At 49.3% G+C, this 22,256-nt stretch overlaps 1 protein-coding gene across 1 annotated transcript in view; it reads right to left on the bottom strand.

The window, feature by feature from the left end:
* FGFR2 (fibroblast growth factor receptor 2) overlaps positions 1–22,256 on the bottom strand; it is a 101,422-nt gene that overhangs the window by 23,513 nt on the left and 55,653 nt on the right. Inside the window, 3 exon segments of the mRNA XM_047072743.1 lie at positions 9,324–9,541; positions 13,006–13,153; positions 14,260–14,450. Of these exon segments, the coding sequence (XP_046928699.1) occupies positions 9,324–9,541; positions 13,006–13,153; positions 14,260–14,450 (557 nt within the window).

The following is a 22,256-nucleotide window of genomic DNA, read 5'->3' on the forward strand; positions in this document are numbered from 1 at the left end:
AAGTTGGAACATGAGGCTTAACGTGGTCCATCAAAGCAGCCCGCAGTTCCTCTCTGGTTCTGTCCCCTGCAAGACTGCCCAGGTCAACAGGACTCTCCAGCTACACTTACAAACACACCTTTTTTTTTTTTTTTAAGTTGTATTTATTTATTTTTTGAGAGAGAGAATGAGCGGGGGAGGGGCAGAGAGAGGGGGACAGAAGATCCGAAGCAGGCTTTGTGCTGACAGCAGAGAGCCTGATGTGGGGCTCAAACTCACAAACTATGAGACCATGACCAGAGCTGAGGCCAGACACATAACCAACTGAACCACCCCGGCGCCCCCAAACATACCTTTGAAGTTAAGGTGGCAAAGACTGAGGGCAGATAAACATACTTAGTTGCGATGACCTTTCGCAAGGTAGAGTTTGAACCATTCCCGCCGGGAACAGGAAGACCCATACTTTCCTGAGACAAAAATCTTCATTCTCTCCTTTGTAAGCCCAAAGTGCCCTGAAGGCAGGGAGAAATCCAAGAAGAGCCCAAGAATGGACTGGGGTGGGGGTTTGAGGTGGAGTCATTTTAGGAATAGGAAGTTGGTTTCGGTATTAAAATCAAGATGTATGGAGTGCCTGTTTGGCTCAGTCAGTTAAGCATCCGACTCTAGATTTCAGGTCATGATCTCACGGTTCCGGGGATCGATCCCCACATCGGGCTTTGTGCTAACAGCTCAGAGCTTCCTTGGGATTCTTTCACCCTCTCTCTGCCCCTCCCCTGCTCATGCTCACCCTCTCTCTCTCTCAAAAATAAATAAAATAAATAAAAAATAAAATCAAGACGTATGGGATTTTTAACCCAGAATTTCTATCATCTTTTAAAACGTACAAGAGAACACTTCTGAGCGGTCTTTTGACAGGGGCATTTACTCTTAAGCTTTACATGCAGAGTATGAGCAAAGTTATTCGCTGGAAGCAATTTAAAAATAACTTTTTAAAAAGGAGCTGAAGAATCGTAACTTTTGGAGCCGAGAAAGACCTCACGGATAGACTCGGCTCCAAGAGGCTGAGGCCTCACATGTAAGTGTCTAAGCACTCAAATGGCAGGAGGAGGAAAGGACAAAAGGTAACTGTGTGAACTCCCGTGGAATCCAGTCCTGCTCCCCACTAATGCCAGGGACTAGGCAGGGACGGCACCCTGGCCAAACAGACAACCGGGAACACCCCCTCCAGACTCCACATGGGCCCCAACTCACTGCGCTACACGGCCTCAGCTACAGCGCTCTCAGAAACCAGGGTCTCTCAAAAGACATCAAGATGTACACAGTTTTCAGCGACCACACAAACATCCTGAGCTCCATCCGCGGAGAAGGAATCAGAAAGATTCAGGACTGGGTTTGGCCAAAGATGCTTCCCCAAACCCTAGCACCCTGCACCAAGGCCATGTGCTACGGATACAGAAGGAGGCTGGTGTTGTCAACGACAAAACGGTCTGCCGGAAAGTTCTCCCACACAAAGAGGCAAAGGTCACCATTCACGGCAATGGGAACTTGTCCCTGAGGGTCACAGGCAACAAGAACCAACCAGACTTGGGAAAGTCAGTCTTGGGACGAGACGACACAGGCCCCCAACGGCCGCGGTCTGGCAAATCCTGCAGCCGGGACTCTCTCCGCGAGGCCAGCCGTGTAGTCTGTCATCATCAGACCCGCAGGAATTCCAGAATTCCACTATCGCTGTATCTGGTGTGCTGCCATCGATGACGATGAGGGGAAACCCCACGGAGAAGTAAGAGGGGGCACAGTTCTGGGTAAAGAGGCATGTCCTCAAAACTCTGCTCTTAGCAGCAGCAAGGAGTACAGGGTATGGCATAGGAGAGCGGCCTCCCCATGTGGGGCGTGAGAACACAACCTTTTTTTTTTTTTTTTAACTTTCAGGAATGATATAGAAGAGATTGAATAGTGGCTAACCTTCGGGGGGGAGGGGAGAGAGAGAGAGAGAAGACTCACAGTTGAGGGAAGGGGCAGAACTCATCTTACCTCAGAACTTTCCAAGTCATTTGAGTTTTATCACCAGGCATATGTATTTCTTTTTATGTTTTAGAAAAAGCACTTTTTTTTTTTTAACGTTTATTCATTTTTGAGAGACAGAGAGAGACAGAGCATGAGCGGGGAAGGGGCAGAGAGAGAGGGAGACACAGGATCTGAAGCAGGTTCCAGGCTCTGAGCTGTCAGAGCAGAGAGCCCGACGCGGGGCTCGAACCCACGAACTGTGAGATCATGACCTGAGCCGATGTCGGGACGCTCAACCGACTGAGCCACCCAGGCGCCCCTAGAAGAAGCACTTTCTTTAACAATAAAAATATTTTTTAGAATGGTAGGGATCTGAATTGAGGAAGGTAGAACTGTCCCAGGAGGGGGGAAAACAGCAGAGCACACGTGCTTGACATACAGTGACTTCTAAAGGAGTTAGAAATGACCAGATCACATGGGCCGCCTGGGTGTCTCGGTCAGTTGAGCGACTGACTCCTGATCTCGGCTCAGGTCATGATCTCATGGTCATGGGATCGAGTCCGTGTCAGGCTCTGTGCTGAGATTCTCTCCGCCCCTCCCCTGCTCGTGTTCTCTCTTTTTCCTTCTCTCAAAATAAATAAACTTAAAAAAGAAAAAAAAAAACAAAACCAAAACAATGAGAGCATTGCTTTTGCAACCTTTCCCAGCACTACCGGGCTGGGTTTTGTGGCATCTTTGCATCCTCCCATGTGGGCACCCCGGTGACCGGGCTTGGCCTAGAAGCCAACCCTGGTTGGTACCCTTCCTCTGCTAACTGCTTACGACACGGGGCTCCACTCAGGTGGTGGCTTTCTGACCAACGGCACCCGGGGGGCTACGTGCCGGTTCCAACGTTGGCCAACTGTGAGCGCCTTGGAAGTCGTGGAACCTTCCTAGACTAGAGTTTCCTACCCGTTGAAAGGAAACCAGGAAAGTTCCCACCCCACAGACTTACCATGAGGGGAAAATGAGGTCACACCCATAAAGCATTTAGTGCTGAGCCTGGCACTGGCGAAGAGTTCGGCTGATATTTGCCACCAACGTCGCGACTGTTTCTCCCAGCGCCTTTTCAGAATCCTTGGCTGCCCAGATCCAAGGGAGCTCAGGACCGGCAGCCCCTCCAGGGAACCTGGAAGATCTGCACCTTGCGGGCGTTTTGTGTGGGAGATGCCGTCACACTGTGTGCTCTGGGAAGACCGGAACCCCACCGGCAGGGAAGGCTGACTGCAGGACAGGACGTGCCTTCCTAGTTTGGAAGATGAGACCCTCTGCTCACAGCCGGGATGGGCCGGGGCTCCAGCAAGTCAAAGAGCAAACCCAAGAAATAAAGGATCCAGGAGTCAGGGGTCGGTCCCGGGGCAGGGGGAAAGCGTAAGAACATCCTAATGACAAATATGGCTTAGGGGCTGCTGAAGAAAAGAAAAACTTACCAGTCAGAAGCTAACTGCTCTGCGGCTAACCTATGACCCGTAAGGAATCTCTGCCCACAGACCCATGGCAAAAGTTCACGTACATATGCAGCTTCCTCCGAACGATCTCCACAAGGTTTTCGCGTCAAAGCTTTTAAAACCGAAGCCCTCTACGAACTTTGTTGCTACCGCTACTGTTCAAACTTTAAAACTGTGTTTACAGAAAGGGTTACTTATGGAGGTTTTGTGCCGATTAAGGGTAGAGGTTCACATTCAATGTGCAAATCTGGAAAATACTCTTGTAAAAAGCACAAAGGGGAAGAAAGGTAAGAAAATGCCAGAGGTATATAAGAAACTACAGAATCTGATCACTCTGTCTGTGAAGGTGTATCTTAATTTGACCTCCACGCGTTTTTTACTGAGCTTTTAAAATCCCCTCTGGGACTGTAAACTCGGGCTGGCTTTCTCTTCACTCTGCTTCTGCTGAGAGCGAATGTGTTTCCGGGGCTGGGTACAATCTTCTGCAGGCGACTGATTCTTCCACGAAACACTGCGTTTCGCTAGAGTGTCTTTCCTTCGGGACCCTCAAGTAATCCCCACTGTCCACCTGTGAATCCCTGGACTAATTCAGGACTAGGAGACTATCGCTTTTTTTTTTTTTTTTTTTTTTGCACAAAATCATTATCTACCCCATTGGATATTCTATCTAATTTAAAAGTAGTCCACCAATGGCGATAATTAAGTTACTGGCGGACAATACACACTAACACTCTCAAATAAACCGCCTTCTCACTCCTCAATCCTGGCAGGCACGATTCTAGCATGTATGTTGTTTTCTGTCTCCATTCAGTTCCCCCCTTTCCGGACTCTCTATAACACGTGCCATGAATCAAACTTCTAACAAAAGGTGCGTTTCGCGTATTTCCCTGGTATATACGGGAAACTAAGCAAGGAAGTGGCTTTCTTCTTTTCCTTTTAAAGGGCCACCAAGAAAGAGAGTCATTTCTGTACACTAGAGTAGACTGAACAAAGGGAGGGTAGGGGGACTCACAGAAAACAGGGCAGATAGAAGCAAGGAGGAGAGGGGTGACACACGGGTGTCACGAATTCCTGACTCTGAAGCTGGGGATCCCCTAAACCAGAACATTAAGGCCCCGAGTTAACATACTTGTGCTCTAAGCCCTGTCCACCCCTCCGCAATGGCCAAACAAAATGTTTTCACCACCTCAAACCAGGCGGCTGGGATAAAGGTTTGAGGGGTTTCTGGGGTTGGATTCTGTTTCCCTCCATAACAATATTTAAGTCATCAGGCAAGGCGGTTTATCAGTTTTCTCCCTCACCAGGTCTCTGCCTCCCCCGGGCTGCAGCCTGGGATTCCATGAGTAAACCCATCAAAGCAATGACTCACCGGTCCTGGATGGGCTGGTGTTTCTTAGAAGATCCCATCAGCCAAAATCCAAATCAGATCTCAAACTGTCCTATCTTTCAGAGGCCGAGAGGAGCTAACAGCCCAGTGGGAACCAGGGAGGGCGAGGCACCCACATGGGAGGGAAGGTTCCAGCTAGCCATCCATGACTACCCTAATAACCCAAGCATTTTCTGGAACCAGGGAGATTTCATTAGACCATCTGACTAACCAAAAGGTGGAGAATCTTCCAATATCATGACATTTAGCTGCTAGACAATGAATGAGCTTCTAGAAGTGGAACCCTCCTTCACAGAGTTCAGCGTGTTTAATACCCACGAAGGCACAGCCCCCAAGAACTGGCTCCTGAATCACATGCACCCAGCCGGTTCCCCCACAGCTTCTGTCCCGTTCGTGAGGTCCCTGGGAACATGCCACTTATCTCAAAGATATTGTTAAAAAAAAAAAAAAAAAGATGACCTTGCGGCACGTGGGTGGCACAGTTGGTTAATCGTCTGACTTCAGCTCAGGTCATGATCTCATGGCTCCTAAGTTCGAGCCCTGCATCAGGCTCTGTGCTGACAGCTCAGAGCCTGGAGACTACTTTTTTTTTTTAATGTTTATTTATTTTTGAGATGGAGAGAGACAGAATGTGAGCAGGGGAGGGACAGGACAGAGAGGGAGACACGAGATCCGAAGCAGGCTCCAGGCTCCGAGCTGTCAACACAGAGCCCAGGGCGGGGCTCCAACCCACGAACTGCAAGATCATGACCTGAGCCGAAGTCGGATGCTCAACCGACTGAGCCACCCAGGCCCCCCTGGAGACTACTTTAGATTCTATGTCTCCCTCTCTCTCTGCCTCTCCCCTGCTTGTACTCTGTTTCTCTCTCAAAAATAAATAAAACATTAAAAACAAGAGGACCTTGATCTACCCATATCAGCAACCAAGAGGGTGAAAGCAAAGCCTCAGAAAAAGACCCTGGGGGCCCTTCTCAGAGGTGAGTAGTGGCGGGAGTGTGCCCTGCATGCACATGTGTGCCCCTACCCAGGAGACGGTTTTATCTGTTTACGGCAAAAGTGAAATGTCCATCCTGCCCTATGGAAACTTCTGGCTCCAGAGAAGGAAACTTACGTACTCACCGAAAAACTGATTCACCAAACCCAGCAATACCACATGCCTCCTGAACAAACACCCTCCGTTTCCTCTGCACCCCTCCCCACGAACGCCCCGCTGATGTGTGCAGCTCACAGAAAGGGAAGCCCTCTCTTGAACTCGTGGGTGTATAAAGGCTGCTTCACGATGACTGTGGCTGTCCCCTGGCAGCCTGGGCACCTGCTCGAGAGCTGACAAGCTCATGAGGACACCCCCTCTGGGCTGGCCCCCTTGATCACGCTGATGCCAAAGAAACAGGAGCAGGTGAGCAAGTGGCCGGCCTGGTGTCCGAGCCCCGGCACTGAAAACAGCACGAGCCCCTGTCAAGGGACACGGGGAGACGCCGGCTGCCACCTGCCTCCTCTGACTAAAAAGTTCTCTCTTTCCTCAAGCATCAAAATGCATAAAGAGCCTCAAAAAACTCACAATTACTGGGAAATGAACACAAGGAACTTCTTCTTAGCTACTGGAGCAAAGTATTTTTGACTCAAAAAAAAAAAAAAATAACAAACGGAGACATCCTGTAACCGTTAAGTCCGGTCCAAATCAGTAAATGTCAAGAAGGAAACACTCACAGTAGGATTAGAAGAAGAAGAAGAAAAAGAAAGAGAAAAAAAGGAAAAGGAAAAACATGACTCCTCTCGTTCTAAAAGGAGGACAGTGATTGATGGGGTTGAGTGAGATGCGGTGTGTGTGTGTGTGTGTGTGTGTGCGTGTGCACGTGCGCGCTGTTGGAGGGGGGAGGGTCAGGGCCAAGAAGCAAATACTTGGTCTCCATCATGAAGACTCTCGGTGTTACCTGCGTCATAGAGGAGGCTGGGCTAATACAGCATGAAAAGTGGCCTCGCAAGTAACTAGGAACAGCCCATCCTTAAGACATCTGGTTACAGGCTCACCTGTCGCCAGGGGAAAGTATGCTTGGCATCTCCGTGGTATTTTCTCTGTCATCAACATCTCTGCCGGCCTTTATGGGGCCTTTCACTCCAGCTACACTCCAATAACCCTCTTGTACCCAGATACCTGACAGGCACCTCCTCCTCTACCAAAGGGGCCGTGCTTCCTGACGGCGCATTCTTCGTAAAGAATCGCACAACCCATTTTGACATCTATGAGGAGCTAAGGTGTGTCAGCATCCCCCCAAATAAATTAATCTCCCAGAGATTTGTGAGCTTTCCTCTGCTTCTTTATTCTACTTGACCTTACTAAAACCCAAGACCACTACATATGATGGCCCCCAAATCACCCTGGAACCACTGGTGAAGGTGACAGGCCGTATCTTGCGCAGAACCTGGGTCGGACCAAGCCCTCAGGAAATTATGATAAAGAAAGGAAGCAGGCGAGGGCGGGGGGAGAAAAAAGGAGATGACCTAGTGTTCCCTTCGATCACACAGGGACATGAAGGAAGCATGATCAACCGAGGTGGAGACAGACAAAGACGAAAGGCCAGTCAGCCGAAGAGAAACGAAAATACGATGACTAGGGTTGAGTCAAGGAGATTTTAAGGGCAGCTGCATCGTTTATATGGAAGTAAAAAGAGCACTGTAACAGCTGCAGAGAAAAAGATGATGAAATCATTATGGGACAATCGTCTAGCTACACCAAATTGCAGGTTTCCTCCAGAAGGTAGCATTTTCCCCTGGTAGGAAAAAACAACAAATCATAGAGATGGGAACACCACTCCCTTCTTCAACTCCCTGAGGTCAGGTTCTCAAGACGGTGGCTGTAAGAATGGCCCGGAGGTAACTGGAAAGGAGGAGGGAGGGGAACGGGTGGTCACAGCACCTGAATGTCACTGAAGGCGCCACCTGGCCATGTGAGAGTCACCTTCCAACTGGCCTCTCCCAAAGTCGGACAAGCAGCCCCATCATTATTTCCCTAGCCCCAAGAATGACAGTGGTGTGGTTTCAGTAACAATAGCATTCTTGGTGGCAGGAGGGACCCAATGGGCACCTTGCTCTTAACCTTGCTCTTAACACAATTTGGGCAATCACCTGCACTTGACACACCCTCCAAATGCTATCCTCGGCCTCTAGGAAGAATAAAGAACTGCTTGATACGTGGCTTCCAACGAGTCAACAAGGACCCATTCAGCCCGGAGCCTGGAGCTGGGTTGAGAACAGCCGGTGCCATGCCAAAACTGCGGCTGGCCAACTGGTTCCTAATCCGTCCTAATGCCTGATCCAGAAAATGTCATCGCCACCTGAAGTCCCGGGAGGGGCAGAGCTGGGATTAACCCAGAGTTTCTCGGAGTGCAGTTCAAAATCACCGAAGGACCTGCTTACACACAATACAGATCCCTGGCCCCATTCAAGACCTACCGAGCTCGAATCTCTGGGGCTGAGACGAAGGAATCTGCAATTTTAACAAATGCCCTGTAAATTCTACTAAAGCGTGCACTGAAACAGAGCCAGTGAGTTGGCCATTTTACTTGCTGTTTCAAAAGAAACAACACCGCCCCAAATACTTTGCTTGTAGACACTTTCCGTTCACATCTGCCTTCCCCTTCTGTCTTCATGAACACAGAGGAAAGGGTCAAAGCGTATCCTGTCCCACTCGCCTTTGGAGCCTTGGTTTAAAGCAGAGGTGCAGGGGCTCTCTTGCCCCGTCTCCCCAAAGCAAAATTAAACCAATCAGGACGCACACAAGAGCAAAAGGTGACCGCCAAAGACCAGACACGAGGCTGAAGACAATCTGTTGTTCGTTCAATACAACAATCATTCTACCACCAAATCCACAGCCACACTTGTGAACGATTAACAATAACATAATATATGCATACATTTCTATTTTAAGAATCAGAGAGGTCGAGCCAAAACCCAGTCAAGACAGACATCGCAGTCTGGTTTAAATCAAGCGGTAGTTCACATCCATCTTTAGGGCGTAAGTTTCTGACCTTGATTTAAAAAAAAAATAAGTCAAAGAGAACTAACGCCCCTGTCTTTCTAACTCGTGGCATAAGCCGGTCTCAGAAAAAAGCATTAGATCGCAGGGGACACAAGTGGCCTGTGGTTCAAAAAGACCGCTACACCTGAGCCTCAAAGACACAAGGGCGTTGCCTCCCTGTGTTATTTCCAGTTCTGCTGATTAGCTCCGAGAGTCTCCCACCATCATGCTCTCCTGCCCTTGGACTTGACTCGACTGACCCCCCCCCCCCCGCCCCGCCCCGGGGCACCAGGACTTGACTCTCCAAGCCCCAAATACTAACTGGACGGCCACTAAGAGGCATGTTGGGGCCACTCACACAGTGAAAGCTCACAGGGGCAGATGGCATCGAAGCAGAGAAAAAGACCCAAGGGCTGGCTGGGACACGGGGGAGGAGTAAACTTCTTCAAACTCTTTATCTACTTTCTGTTACCTGTCTCCGCAAGGGGATGCGCTTGGTCAGCTTGTGCACAGCGGGCTGGCTGCTGAAGTCCGGCTTCTTGGTCGTGGTCTTCATTCGGCACAGGATGACCGTCACCACCATACAGGCAATTAGGAAGACCCCTATGCAGTAAATGGCTATCTCCAGGTAGTCTGGGGAAGCCGTAATCTCCTTTTCTCTTACAGGAGCTGGAGTGCAGACCACAGGGGAGGAACAGATAAGCAGGCCACAGAGTTAGGACACGGGCTTGATGCGCCCTGGCACAGTTAAACGAAACACAAGGTGACGACCGTTCCCAAGGACAGGTTTCCCTAATGACTCGAGGCTGCAGAAAGGCCCGGGCTACGGGCCTGCCGTGCACCTCTCCCCATGAAGGCGAGCAACCAAGGGCTCCTCGTTTTACCACCAGGGCCCACACGGCCACTCTCTCTAGCCTCAAGGGGCCTCTGCAATGCAGAGATCACGGTGGACTAGCTCCCACCAAGGCACAAAGAGCAGGCTACAAGGCCACATTCTGTTAGGCACTCGGGCACAATGCGACAGTTAACCACACCTACAAAAAAACGGACTGTCTTCCACGGTGGTCTCTGAGGCCAATCAAATTTAAAATTCTTAAATACAAACAGTGCCCACTTTTGCATCTGAAGGGATCACTCTTATTTGGATAAAGCTCTTCCAAAGGAAGATGTGACAGGGTAATTTACCCCAGACGAACACACTTTCATATGAAATGAAATAAATATTCATCTAGTAGGGCTGGCCCGGAAAAGTTTCAAATTTCTTAATACAGTCCAGCCTGGTCTTCCACTCAACAAATAAATGCATTGCATTTAAAGACCAAATTGCTTTTAGTATAGAATCGCTATGCCCATACCATGAAAAGCTGGTAATATTCCCTCATCGATTACCATTTGAAATTTGTGTCTCTGGTTATACTGATGTCACTACAGTGTTTCTCTTGAACACAGAAATGGTGTTCCACGTGGGTAGCACGTTCGTCTACCAACTTCCAATAAACGATATCCGCTCCCTCCTTCGCCCTCAAGGCTCATCAAGCTACAGGCAGGGTATTTCCGAACAGTACTTTTCTCAAACTGTGTTCTTACAGTTAATGTGCTAGTACCGTCGGGCAAATTGGTTAAGGGGGGCCAACTACGCACCTGCGGAATGCAGTACTACAGGTAAAAAAGCAAGCTCAACGTAAGAGGCATCTCATTGTTTCAAAGCAAATATTCACAGAGCAGACTCACGACAAAAGGCAGAATGGATACAAATGGTATTATTTAAAGCTTATGCGTTGTAACCAGAAAAATACTTGCATGACAGTCAAAACCTCCAGCAACACAGCACAAGATGAAACGATCGATTTATTTTGACGGGATATACAATGAGCATGCAGGTAGGCACGGCACTCTAAACATAAGCGATTAATAACTGCCGTGGGACATCACGAGCTGGCAAACGAGTCAGTCTATGCAGTTTCACGAAGGCAATGACAAAGGCACAGAGGCAGTAGGTAGGGATTATCAGGAAAAGTTCGACCAGGACAGAGATGTCGGTTAAAGATCCAGGCAGCAGCAATATTTAGGCAACGGGGCTTCACCGATGTTGATTTCTCCGCAGGGCAGAAATAACATCAAGCCCGAGATGGCAAGAGCATGCTTTGCAGGAAAAGCAAGCCGAGGGTCCACTTTATTGTAACACACGGCAAGCCACCGATTCCCGAGGTAGGTAACACACTGCTTCTGTACACCCTCTGTGCAGAGGTGGGGCTCCCCCGGCACCTCGGCAGACATCCATCTATTTACATATCATTAAAAAAGAGAGAGTGGAGCAAAGTAACAAAAGTACACATGGGATTTCAGCGAAATGGAATCTGAGATGAGAAAAAACTACTTTGTATGTTACAAAGTAATTTCAACGTCTTCCTTAAGGGAAACAGGGACGGGTGAGAATTTGCACGTTGACTCCGTGACTCACGATAAATGTTAAGATCCCTTTGGGTTTTTTAAGGATGAAATTTTACCTGATCATTCACGTGAGGGTGGGATCTCATTGTGAGTGAAATTTCCAAAGGCAACTGTCTTATCCCTGGGGGATCATTTTAGACATTTTTAAAAAAATCTCTATGCCGGGATAAAAGGGGCCATTTTCTGCGAACAGAAGCGGTGTTAATTTTGTAGCAATCAACCAAGAAAAGGGCAACAACCGTGGAGAGAAAGAGCAGGATGTACCTGGCAGGACTGTCAACCATGCTGAGTGAAAGGATATCCCAATAGAATTACCCGCCAAGCACGTATACTCCCCAGCATCCTCAAAAGTTACATTCCGAATATAGAGAACCTCAATCTCTTTGTCCGTGGTATTAACACCGGCGGCCTAGAAAACAAGGGAAGCAAGAGAAAAGGCTAGACGACCCAGGAATGATTGTGGAGGGGGCCGTGGAACCATGAGGCATCACGCCGGGGGCTCCGGCAGGTGCTGGCCACCAGAAGATTCCGACTGCAGCCCGTCCACAGAGCCCACAACCGAGAGACACGGAACGACACTGAGCAGCTCACCTCCACAGGCCCCGTCACCACACCGGCTTCACCACCTAGACATGCATGCAATCAAACGCATGGAAAAATCAACCCACAGAGATCCATTCTCTTAGCCTTTGTTTTGCTTTGGATTTAGGGATGGTTTTCCAGAAGTATGGCGCCCAAAAGTCCAAGCTGGGTTCTGGTCCTGTTGGCTGCAGACTCCCACCTTGACAAAGGGATGGTTCTGTCTCAGTGACCGTGTTATAAAACAAAACACTGGACACGAGCCCAGGTGGACACCTGGCCTACCCTTCCGGCCCGGTGGGAACCAACCAGGGTGGAACTGCGTGTCAGCTACCAGACTCCAATTTTCACTCCTGCGTAACCATTTTGACTTACGTCGCATGGAAAGCAACGGAAGTAGGATCTTGGTAGCAGAGAAACGGGGTGGGTTTTTTTTTTTTTCATTAGTATCGACATTCAAGTGTGGGTCGTGACAAACTAAGGAAGGCAACCTGTTGTTGCCTTTGACAGGGTCCAGCAGTGCACCGATTAAAATGGACTATGCTCGACGAGGGGACGGTGAGATCAAGGGCAGTGTCTCACGAGCACCAGTCACGCCACCAAGAAGTAATGTTCTGCTGGAAAAAATCACACAGTGCCGATATTTCTGTACAAATCTGTGGCAGGAGAAGGTACGAATTCGGCTGATATGCAAACGTCACAAATTCAACCAGGCATGCCGGTGTGTATTTAAAATGCAGAAGATGTACAGCGATGGGGAATGTGCAGCCCGGACAAGGTTAACCAGAAGGAACGACTTAAAAACTGGGTGGGGGGGGGAGGGGGAGTGGGGGGTGGAAGGCAATCTTTGGAAGAAATTAGAGCAACATTTTGAACATTGTGGGCATTTTTCCATGGCTACTGGCATCATACCAGCTGCATCACCAGAGAAAGATTATTATGAATATACCAAGGCCACAGAGTATCCTATAAGCTGCCTGCAGTCTCTGAAAGCACCAAGTCTTTTCCGCTTCTATATCCAGCCTTCTTTAAAAAACAAAACAAAAAAACCAAAAAAAACAAAAAACGAAAAAAAAAAACAAAAAAACACAGAACGTTGTTACCTTGCTGTTTGGGCAGGACAGTGAGCCAGGCAGACTGGTTGGCCTGCCCTATATAATTGGAGACCTTACATATATACTCCCCAGCATCCGCCTCCGTCACATTGAACAGAGCAAGCACTTCTGCATTGGAACTATTTATCCCCGAGTGCTGGAACAGACACAGGAGAACAATATAACGGCCAACCAGGAGGAACTTTGTACCGTCTGGGGTCCCGCCACCAATGCACCACAAGAAAACAGCCTCCGTTAGGTCTAAACAGCTGCCTCGACGGGTCGTGGGTTCAGAAAGGTCAAAGTAAGCCAACGGGTGGACAAATGGAAGTGACCCCGTGGAGAGGGATGGAAGGGCGTGATGGATACCCAGCAGAATGGACTGGTGGTTCCGGGTTGGTCGTTTTCTAGTTCTTTTGAGCACTGGTATTCTCACTGGTTGGGAGGTCTTCGCGGAGCTACCTATGGTTCTACTGGAAGACTGTTCTTTTTAAGGACGTTCTCTTATGGGCACCCAAATGTGGGAGGCGCGGTAGGCAGGGGCTGAGAAGAGGGTGTGCAGACTTAGCTGCCGCTGGCTACCACCATCCTGCAGGGTAAGACAGATCTAAAAAATAAAGAGGCTGATGCCATTAACACGGGGACTTGCAAGGAACCAAATCAAGAAACACAGGGAGAAAGTTTCCTTGTTCGGCACCTCGCTAATGCAAAAACACTTTCTGAAGGCTAGTGTCTAAACCACGTTTGGATGGATTTCAAAGGGGGAGGAGTTTTCTTTCTAAAGCAAAATGTAAATGGTTTCTAAAAGATGGCTACTACCACCGGACCCTAACGTCGTGTTAAGAAGAGAACGACATCGGCGTTAACGATGCACACTGGTACAATGCCTAGAGGTTACAAAGCTCGTTCCGTGCACGCCATGGCGTGGACCCTGCACAACCACCCTGTCGGGGACCTAGCAGCACAATCCCCGCTTTTATGGATGTGCGGCCGAGCCTAAACGTCTCGTCTGAGATCTCAGGGCTGATAAATAGATGAATCATTCTGACTCCAACTAGAATAGCCCTGCCAGCACCCCGTGGGGTCCCTTCTGCAATTTGACTAGCAAGTCTAGTAATCTGCTCATTCCCGAAACACACTCTCTCCTGGCCGGTCCAATAAGAGCATCATTTTCTCACACCAACAGGAAATCAAAGAACCTGTCCCCGAGTCCACGACGGAGACCCCAGGAGTGGAGTCCCTTCAGATTCAGAAAGTCCTCACCTTCAGAACCTTGAGGTAGGGTAGCCCGTCGGGTCCGTATTTGCTGCCGTTCTTTTCCACGTGTTTGATCCACTGAATGTGGGGCTGGGCATCGCTGTAAACTTTGCAGACAAACTCCACGTCGCCTCCGACCACGGTGGAGGCATTGGCAGGCAGTCCAGCCTGGAGGATGGGCCGGTGTGGTGATCGCTCTGAGGGAGAGAGGGAGGGAAGGGGGAGCGGGGACGGGGCAGGGGGAGGTGGGGGAAGACGGATAAATGAGTTGTGTTGTCCAGAAGGCTGTTCGTGAACGCAAGCCAAAAAGGCCTCAAGTCTGCTGGCTGACTCCTTTGAAATAACACCGCGGCCCAATGCATAACAAAAACGACTTCAAAGGAGCCTGCTGGAGCACGACCCTCGTAAAAAGAATACTTATTTAGAAAACAGAGAGAAGAACTGCTTGTATCTCAAGTTATTGGTTGTCCGTGGCCACCTACCCAACAAGGGAGAAGGTTCTGACAATCGAAAGACAACGGCAGGGGAACGGGGGCCCCTTCGCGGGTCCCACTTGGGATCATATCGGAGACTCACGCTGACCATAAGCTTCACGTCGCAGGCAAGGGACAAGACAGAGGCACCCTGAACACCCAAAGGGCTCCCAGACACGGTAGCTCCTGAAACGTCTCTATGATGCTCTGAGAAGACTTCATTTCTTGTTTTCAAAAGAAAAACTGAACGCTCAAGCTCCAAGTCATGAACTCCTGAATGAACAACCAGATTCATCTCTTTTCAACGGATTTACTCCATTTTACTCTTTATTCACCCATACGTGGGGGAGGGGCAGAGAGAAAGAGAGAGAGAGAGAGAGAGAGAGAGAGACAGAATCCGAAGCGAGCTCCAGGCTCCGAGCTGTCAGCACAGAGCCCGACGCGGGGCTCGAAACTCACGGACGGAACGCGAGATCACGACGTGAGCCGAAGTCGGACGCGTAACCGACTGAGCCGCCGAGACACCCCATAAATAGACATCCTTTATTCAGACGCGACACCCAAAGAAACAGACAGACATCAGTTCCCCAATCCTGGTGATGTGCTAGGCCACGTTCGAGAAAGCCCCATCGAGGGTATGCTTGCCACCCTCACGTGCCTTGCCTCTCTCTCTAGGAAAAGAGTTCTCAACAAAAGACATCCCTCGTCTTACACCTGGCAAAGTTCCTCTCCGGCTTAGAGGTGGTCTGTGCGGAAGTCCCACAGAGGCAACCGTGTCCAGGTTCGTGACACGCCGTACACAAGAGTCCCCAAGAATCTGGTAGTAACAGACCAGCCCGCTGTGTGATCCTGTCCACAAAGGCCCTAGGATCACAAAGCGGCTGGGATCCTCTTATGTGGCAGTTTGGGCAAGAGCCACACGTACCCAATCCCCCATCCGTCGACCCACAAACGTATTACCCCGTCCCCGTGTACACGCACGTGTGAGTCAGCCTCCTTATCTCTGTCCACACCGCAGACACCACCGCGTTGACCCCCAGCTTAAAAAATGGCCAAGGGAAATAAGGAGATCCCAGCCGACCCGCCACACCAAGGATGCCTCCACCCTGCACCTGGGTATCCCTGCGCACTGGGCTGGAAATAGCAAGTTAGAATGATAGATATCTAAGTGCTTCTATATTTGGGCCTTTCAGATGAAAATATCATTTAGTGGAATTTGTTGGACACGAGCCAGACCATGTGCAAATTGATTTTACTGCACAAGCCTGTTGGTCTTTAAAAACGCAAGAAAAAAAAAAAAAAAGAATAGAGAAAGAAAAAATGCTAGTGGGTTACTCTTAGCACATTTCATTCCAGAGTCTCCCATCACTTCACAGACACCTACGTTTTCACATTAAAAAGATAAGGATTGCGGAGCCTCCAAAGAAGTCATTCATTTGCCTGACATGACCCTGTAGGCTACGCGAAGAACCCAGAAGTCCCAGTTTTGTGGGCAGAAAATGTCAAAGCTGGGATCCCTTCAATCACCAGAAACCCTCCCTCTTCGGCTGACATATCATCCCAGGAATGGGCCACAGCAAGCCTCCCGGTCAGGTCTGGCGGCCAGCTGGATGCCACGGGGACCCGGCTTGCAGCTGGCAGGGACAGGTCTGGTTTAAATCCCGGCTAGCCCCGTCCACGTGAGAAGAACAGAGTGAAGTCCACACACGCACTGTCCTCGCCAGGCCTCCTCCCAAGAGACGCAGCGGGAGGGGATCTGGCCTCCGGGCCGGATGCTGCCAGCCAAGCTCACGAAATACGCTCCTTTTCTACCTACCGAATGTTGAGGAGGTTTCCTCGTTCCCAGAGAGACGTGACTTTCAGGTATCAATTCATGCTCTGGCTCGGCGTTCCAGTTTTGTGTACATGTGCTTGTGTGTTTTCAAGATAAATATTTACAGTGGACCGAAATATTTATTCTCGGAAACAAAGGTACCGTAAAATCTTAAATGTCATGAGCCAGATCAGCTGAATTTCAAACCGAGTTCTCCGTCTTAAACATACTTGTTTCTAATAAATCGTTTCACAAGCAAACATTGTGCACGTAATACCAAATAATGATGTCCCGTGAACAATGGTTGCTTTCAGACCGCCCGGCATCTCTGGCCTGCGCCAGCCTTCAGCAGGGAATGTAGTCACTGGGGCAACACTGGCAGGGTCCGCTACAGACCTGCAGCCTTGTTTTACTTGCGGTCGACGTGCCGCTGCGTTCCAGTTATTAAGTTATTCCATTGCTATCTTGACTATTTTCACCAAAAAAAAAAAAAAAAAAAAGCCTCTGCAATGGCTTAATGTTATTGCATTTGCAAATTACAACACGCCAAAGTTGCCGGCTTGCAGTCTCGAATTTATCCTCTCGAATTTTCTCACCTTATACAAAATAACCCCTTAACCACCCCCACCCCACCCCCCCCCCCCCGCCGGCTCCCTCCGCCCTTTCTCACTTTGGGTACAAAAACCGGCAAGCAGGATCGCTCTGTAATCGAAACCTTACACCGTCTTCCAAAACTTATTACAGCTGCCTTCGGTATAAAATGAAACCTTAGAGAATGTTATTTAAAATGTTTTTAAAAAGTCAGTAGGCCTCATGTTTCGTTTCTCCACATCAGGCTTTGATTTCCTTTGCAACCTTATTCTCTGCCCTTAAACAAGTCAGAGAGCAGGCCCCAAACATCTTGGAAAAGGTCCCGGGATGCCAGCATCTGCAAAGCACGGTACGGCTCATCTCAGATCCTGCAGCCATCACTCTTCCCTGGTGTCTGTCAGACCCGTCCGAGCGGTGGTCAGCAGTAGGGGGGAGGACAGAAATTAGAACAGGAGTTCTCACCCTGGGGTGAGAGCGGGACACGGGCGGTGGCTCCCGCAGAGGCGAGACCTCCGTGGCCAGGCCCCAGTGGGCACCTGGGAAATACCACAGGAACAGGACAGTGATGGTGGCATAAGGACCCTCCACAGCCAGTGTGCTCTCCCCCAACCTCAGCAGGCCCTGGGCAGAGCAAACTCCTCAGGTTCCCAGCGCTTTGCACAACAAGCCAATGTAAAAACATAATAATAATAAATAAGTCAATGAATTGTCTCTGGATTAGAGAATAAAACTCAGAGCTGGCCCATCTGTTTTATTATATTTTTTAATGTTTACTTATTTTTGAGAAAGACAGACGGTGCACGAGCAGGGGAGGGGAAAAGAGAGAGGGAGAGACACAGAATCCGAAGCGGGCTCCAGGCTCCGAGCTGTCAGCACAGAGCCCGACACGGGGCACGAACCCACGAACCGTGAGATCACGACCTGAGCCGAAGTCGGACGCTCAACCCCCTGAGCCACCCAGGCGCCCCTGGCCCATCTCTTGTTCTTCTACATGATAACAAAAATCACAGCTTCTCCACCAGGAAGGATTTACAGTTTTGGGCAAGGTTCTCTTACAGCATGTTTAACTCTCTGATCTTATATAAAACAGATTCTTTTTTTTTCTCTCTTTGCAGGGGCAGTGAAATAAATATATGGAAAACAGAGAAGCTGATGAGCAGCTCACCCCTGTGCCCTTATGGAGGTTTTTTTTAAAAAATATCCATTCTGAGTTGAGCAGGTTGCACAAAGACAGTGCCCGGACCTGGAACGGGGTCGAGAACCTTCAAAAGAGCAACTCTAAGGCCCCTGCGTGAATTCCGACTTGAGACAGGATGGGAAGCACCCCACAGGGTGCCGAGAAGGCAGCTGGCTGCACTATTGAAACGAGGTCCCATCAAATCAGTGCATAGTAAACACAGGCTGATGCGCTTTAAAAAACACATTCTCTCCTCCGCGTTTTCGCTCACCACCCCCCCCCCCCCCGTGTCAAGAGCTCCGAGTGAGTCCACTCTCCCCAAGCAGAAGGCCCAGCGGCTAGGAGTCTCCACTTCGAGACTGACCTTCTCAAGTCCTGCTCCAAAGCTCGGAGCCACGACCAGAAAGAGCGGGCGGAAAAACAGCCTGCTTCGCTCCACGAGGTAATTACGGCGAAAGAGAGAAAAATACCTGAGTGACAAAGAATAAATCTTTGTTAATTGACCACTGAAACTTTATAACATGCCAGTCCCTCCTCTGGACATAATAATATGTTGGCTCGTAAGAGATCTACAACTTTTGCTCTGACATAGCAAAGGCCATAAAAAACGTCCAGCGAGCATGTCTACAGGCTCAGTAAATACGCATCCCGGGGATCAGAAGGAGACCAGGTTCTTAAATTACACCTATAAATTAATCAAGCCCAGAGCTGCTGGTTTCCCAGCACACATTGGTCTCCTGAGCATTTCTCCCCAAAAGTGCAGCCGCGCTTGCCACAAAGAACCGTTTCGAAGCTGCTCTCTCAGCAGCAAAATGCCAAGAGGCTCAAATCACACGGAGTGCCCCGTATGGATCTGGAAATAGCACGTCTCCTGCTCTGGGGCACCCACTCACTCGCAGGGCGTGGAGAACCTTGCCTGCTCCGTCTTAAAACTGAAATCAAAACGTAGCTACCCTTCGTCTAAAATGGCAGTTTCTGAGCCACTCCAAGGGGTCTGGATGGGGAAAGAACGTTCTACAACTTGGAGGACAAGTGAAAACACCAGAGAATGCTTCTCCTAAAGCCCAGCCTCGCTTATTCTCTGAAGAGTAGGCAGTGGTCGCTTTTGTTGCATCAAAACACACTAAAGCAGTTGGCATGAGGTGATCAAAGCCCTCTGAAGTCTGAGGCGCCCATTAGCCTGCTAAAGACCTCGTGCTAATTACAATTAGCAGAAGGAGCGCATTGCCTTGTCAAGACTCTACCTGATGCACTCATCCCAGACGGGACAGATCTAGTAGGGTTCCGAGTTTTGTGTCCCCGAACTTTTCTCCAGCCTCTCGAAATCAGCACAAAGGGAGGTCAGAACTAAAACTGATCAGGAGGAAAAGGCCAGGTTTGGAGGGAAGGCAACAGGAAGGAAGGAGCACACTTTTAGAAACAGTCCAAGTACCTGTAGCTCTTCCGTCACCTTCCAGAACACAGGAGTGGCCTGGGAGACGGAGCACCCAGAATAACTTTTTAAAAAAGAAAAAAAAAAATGCACGTTTGTAGGAGGTCACCAGTTTGTTGCTCTTTCTCTGTCCTCAGCTTAGCTTAGCCTCATTTGCCTCTTGCCTGATTCTGGAAGTCTCGCAGAACTGGGCTGGGTGGGGATCTAGCTTCCTCCAAAACATATGCATTTCTCCTACAGAGACACCAAAGTCTGCAGACCAAGCGCTTCCGGGGAAAGCCCGAGTGTCTCCCCTCCAACGCCGAAGTCCCTCGGTGACTTCTGGGGGCCGCACCACGTGAAATGCTAGAAGCAAAACACCACTAATTCCTTTGTGCTTGCTCGATGAGGTGGACAGCGGAGTGGAGTTCTGGCCGAGGCTGGGCGGCCTGGGAAGACCAAAGCAGGTGGAGGCAAAGCGCCTTCCCTAATTAATGTCACAGACGGTATTATGTGGCTGGGGGCTGAGTGGCTTCTACCAGCTGGGTGTCAATTTAGGTCTTCTTGGGCGAATTACAGGAGGAGGGCTGTGTGTCATTTACACCCCAAATGTTACCCTGAGCTCTGTGCCTTCCAGAGTGAAACCGGAACGGTAGACGCTCAGGTGACCATAAAGTTATGTCAAAGTCAGATTCAAAAGCGGCCTTCCTGGGCGGCTCAGTCGGTTAAGCGTCCGACTCTCGATTTCGACTCAGGTCCTTACCTCGCGGTTCGTGAGTTTGAGTCCCGCATCAGGCTCTGCACCGCCTGCTTGGGATTCTCTCTCTCTCCCTCTCTCTCTGCCCCTCCCCTGCTCTCTCTCCCTCAAAATAAATAAACTAAAAAAAATTCAAAAATGCCTTTTCTTTAGTTAAAAGGAGACGTGGCTCTGGGATGATGAAAAATTCTGGGGATTAGACGGTGGCGATGGTTGTGTAACCACGTGACCGTATTTAATGCCACTCGACTGTACCTTCAAAAGTGGCTAAAATGGTCCATTTCGTTGTTATGCACACCTTGCCACAATTTTTTTTTTAAAAAAGAGAGAAGCGGCAAAGGTGACATGATCACAGAGTGAACAAGATCGATTTCTAGGGTCACGGAAAACCTACCTCCTCAATTAGTTAAGTGTATTTATCTTGTCCCGTTTACTGACAGCTTTTCTCTGCCCTGACACAAAGAACTCCGCACAAGGTCCCTCCCCATCTTGCGCTTGGTTTTCACGCTGATGCAAAACTCAGACGTCAGTCTCCCCAGGCTCGCTCCAGTGGCGCTGGGGTAAACACAGCTGAGCGCGGTCACGCTGGGAGCCACATCACAGAGCCTCAGCACCACGCCACGAGCCATGGGGGGCAGGGGGCTGCGACATCTTTCAGGAATGCCAAGACTATCAGCCGGAGTCTGAATAGCTGGGTTTCCTCCCTGCGAAGAGTATGACGGAGATGTTTTTTCAAAGTCCCGGAATTAAACATACCTTTTGCTGAACTCCCAAAATCAGAGTATCTTCTCTCAAACGGTTTGCAAAGAAGCTAAAAATCAAATTGCTGGGGAGGCCCCCAAATACAGCCGCGCTCACAGTGACGCTTTTTATGTCGAAGATATTTCCATCGACACCAAAGAGGGCCCGGTTAGTCTACCTCTGGAAATCTGTCCCAGAAAAATGGTCACCCGGGTGGCTAACAAATGGATGTGTGCAAAGCTTGCCACCGTGGCCCCTTCTGTAACGGGAAAACAGCCTAAGTCTCCACCCAGGGGGAAAATGATTAAGTAAATTACACTCTATCCAAGACAGAAGAGCATACGGGTCACTAATAATAATGAAATAATCGATACGTACAGACACGAGAAGATGTCTACAAAAATAACGTTCGCAGGCTTCATCAACTTTCCTCATTCAAAAGGCCTTAATTCTAGAGGAAGTCAAGAAACTCTACCACACTTACCTCTTAGATGTTTTATTTTGCTCCTGGGGTGGTTCAAACAGAAGTAAAAGCTTTCAGCCCATCTGAGCAAACAAGAAATGCCTCCCTTTGGTACAAAGTACACGAAATGATAAAACCTCATTGGTCTTCTTAGAGGCGAACTCAGACACTGAAAATAGAAGGGATTCTGGATACTCCTTGCCGGAAGCATCACCAAAAGAGAAGCTTCCAAAGGGTCACCGAGCTCACGGAAGGCTCCACTTCTCACTTTCTGAGCCAGCTGAGATGCCCCAAGGCAGCCTGCAACCCTCCCTACCAAACGTTCGGGGATAGTGTCATACATTCTGTTGGCCAGAAGGTAAAATGTAAAGGACTAAATCCTTGACTTTTCTGCCCCGGTCCAGAGCGTAGACTGAACCCAATAAAATGAGGAAGGGCTTCCTTTTTCAGAGAAAGCACAACTGCCCAATGATCCTTCCAGAATAACATCCGATGCCTGTCTAGCGAAATACCACTTTTTCTTTTTGAGGGGAAATATGTCCGGGGCACAATGTGGCCCATCGATTTGCATACTTCT

This window comes from Lynx rufus, unplaced genomic scaffold (genome assembly GCF_022079265.1).
Source record: "Lynx rufus isolate CCGP_SWC_20201006 ecotype Redwood Valley unplaced genomic scaffold, mLynRuf1.p SCAF_11, whole genome shotgun sequence".
Classification (NCBI taxonomy): Eukaryota; Metazoa; Chordata; class Mammalia; order Carnivora; family Felidae; genus Lynx; species Lynx rufus.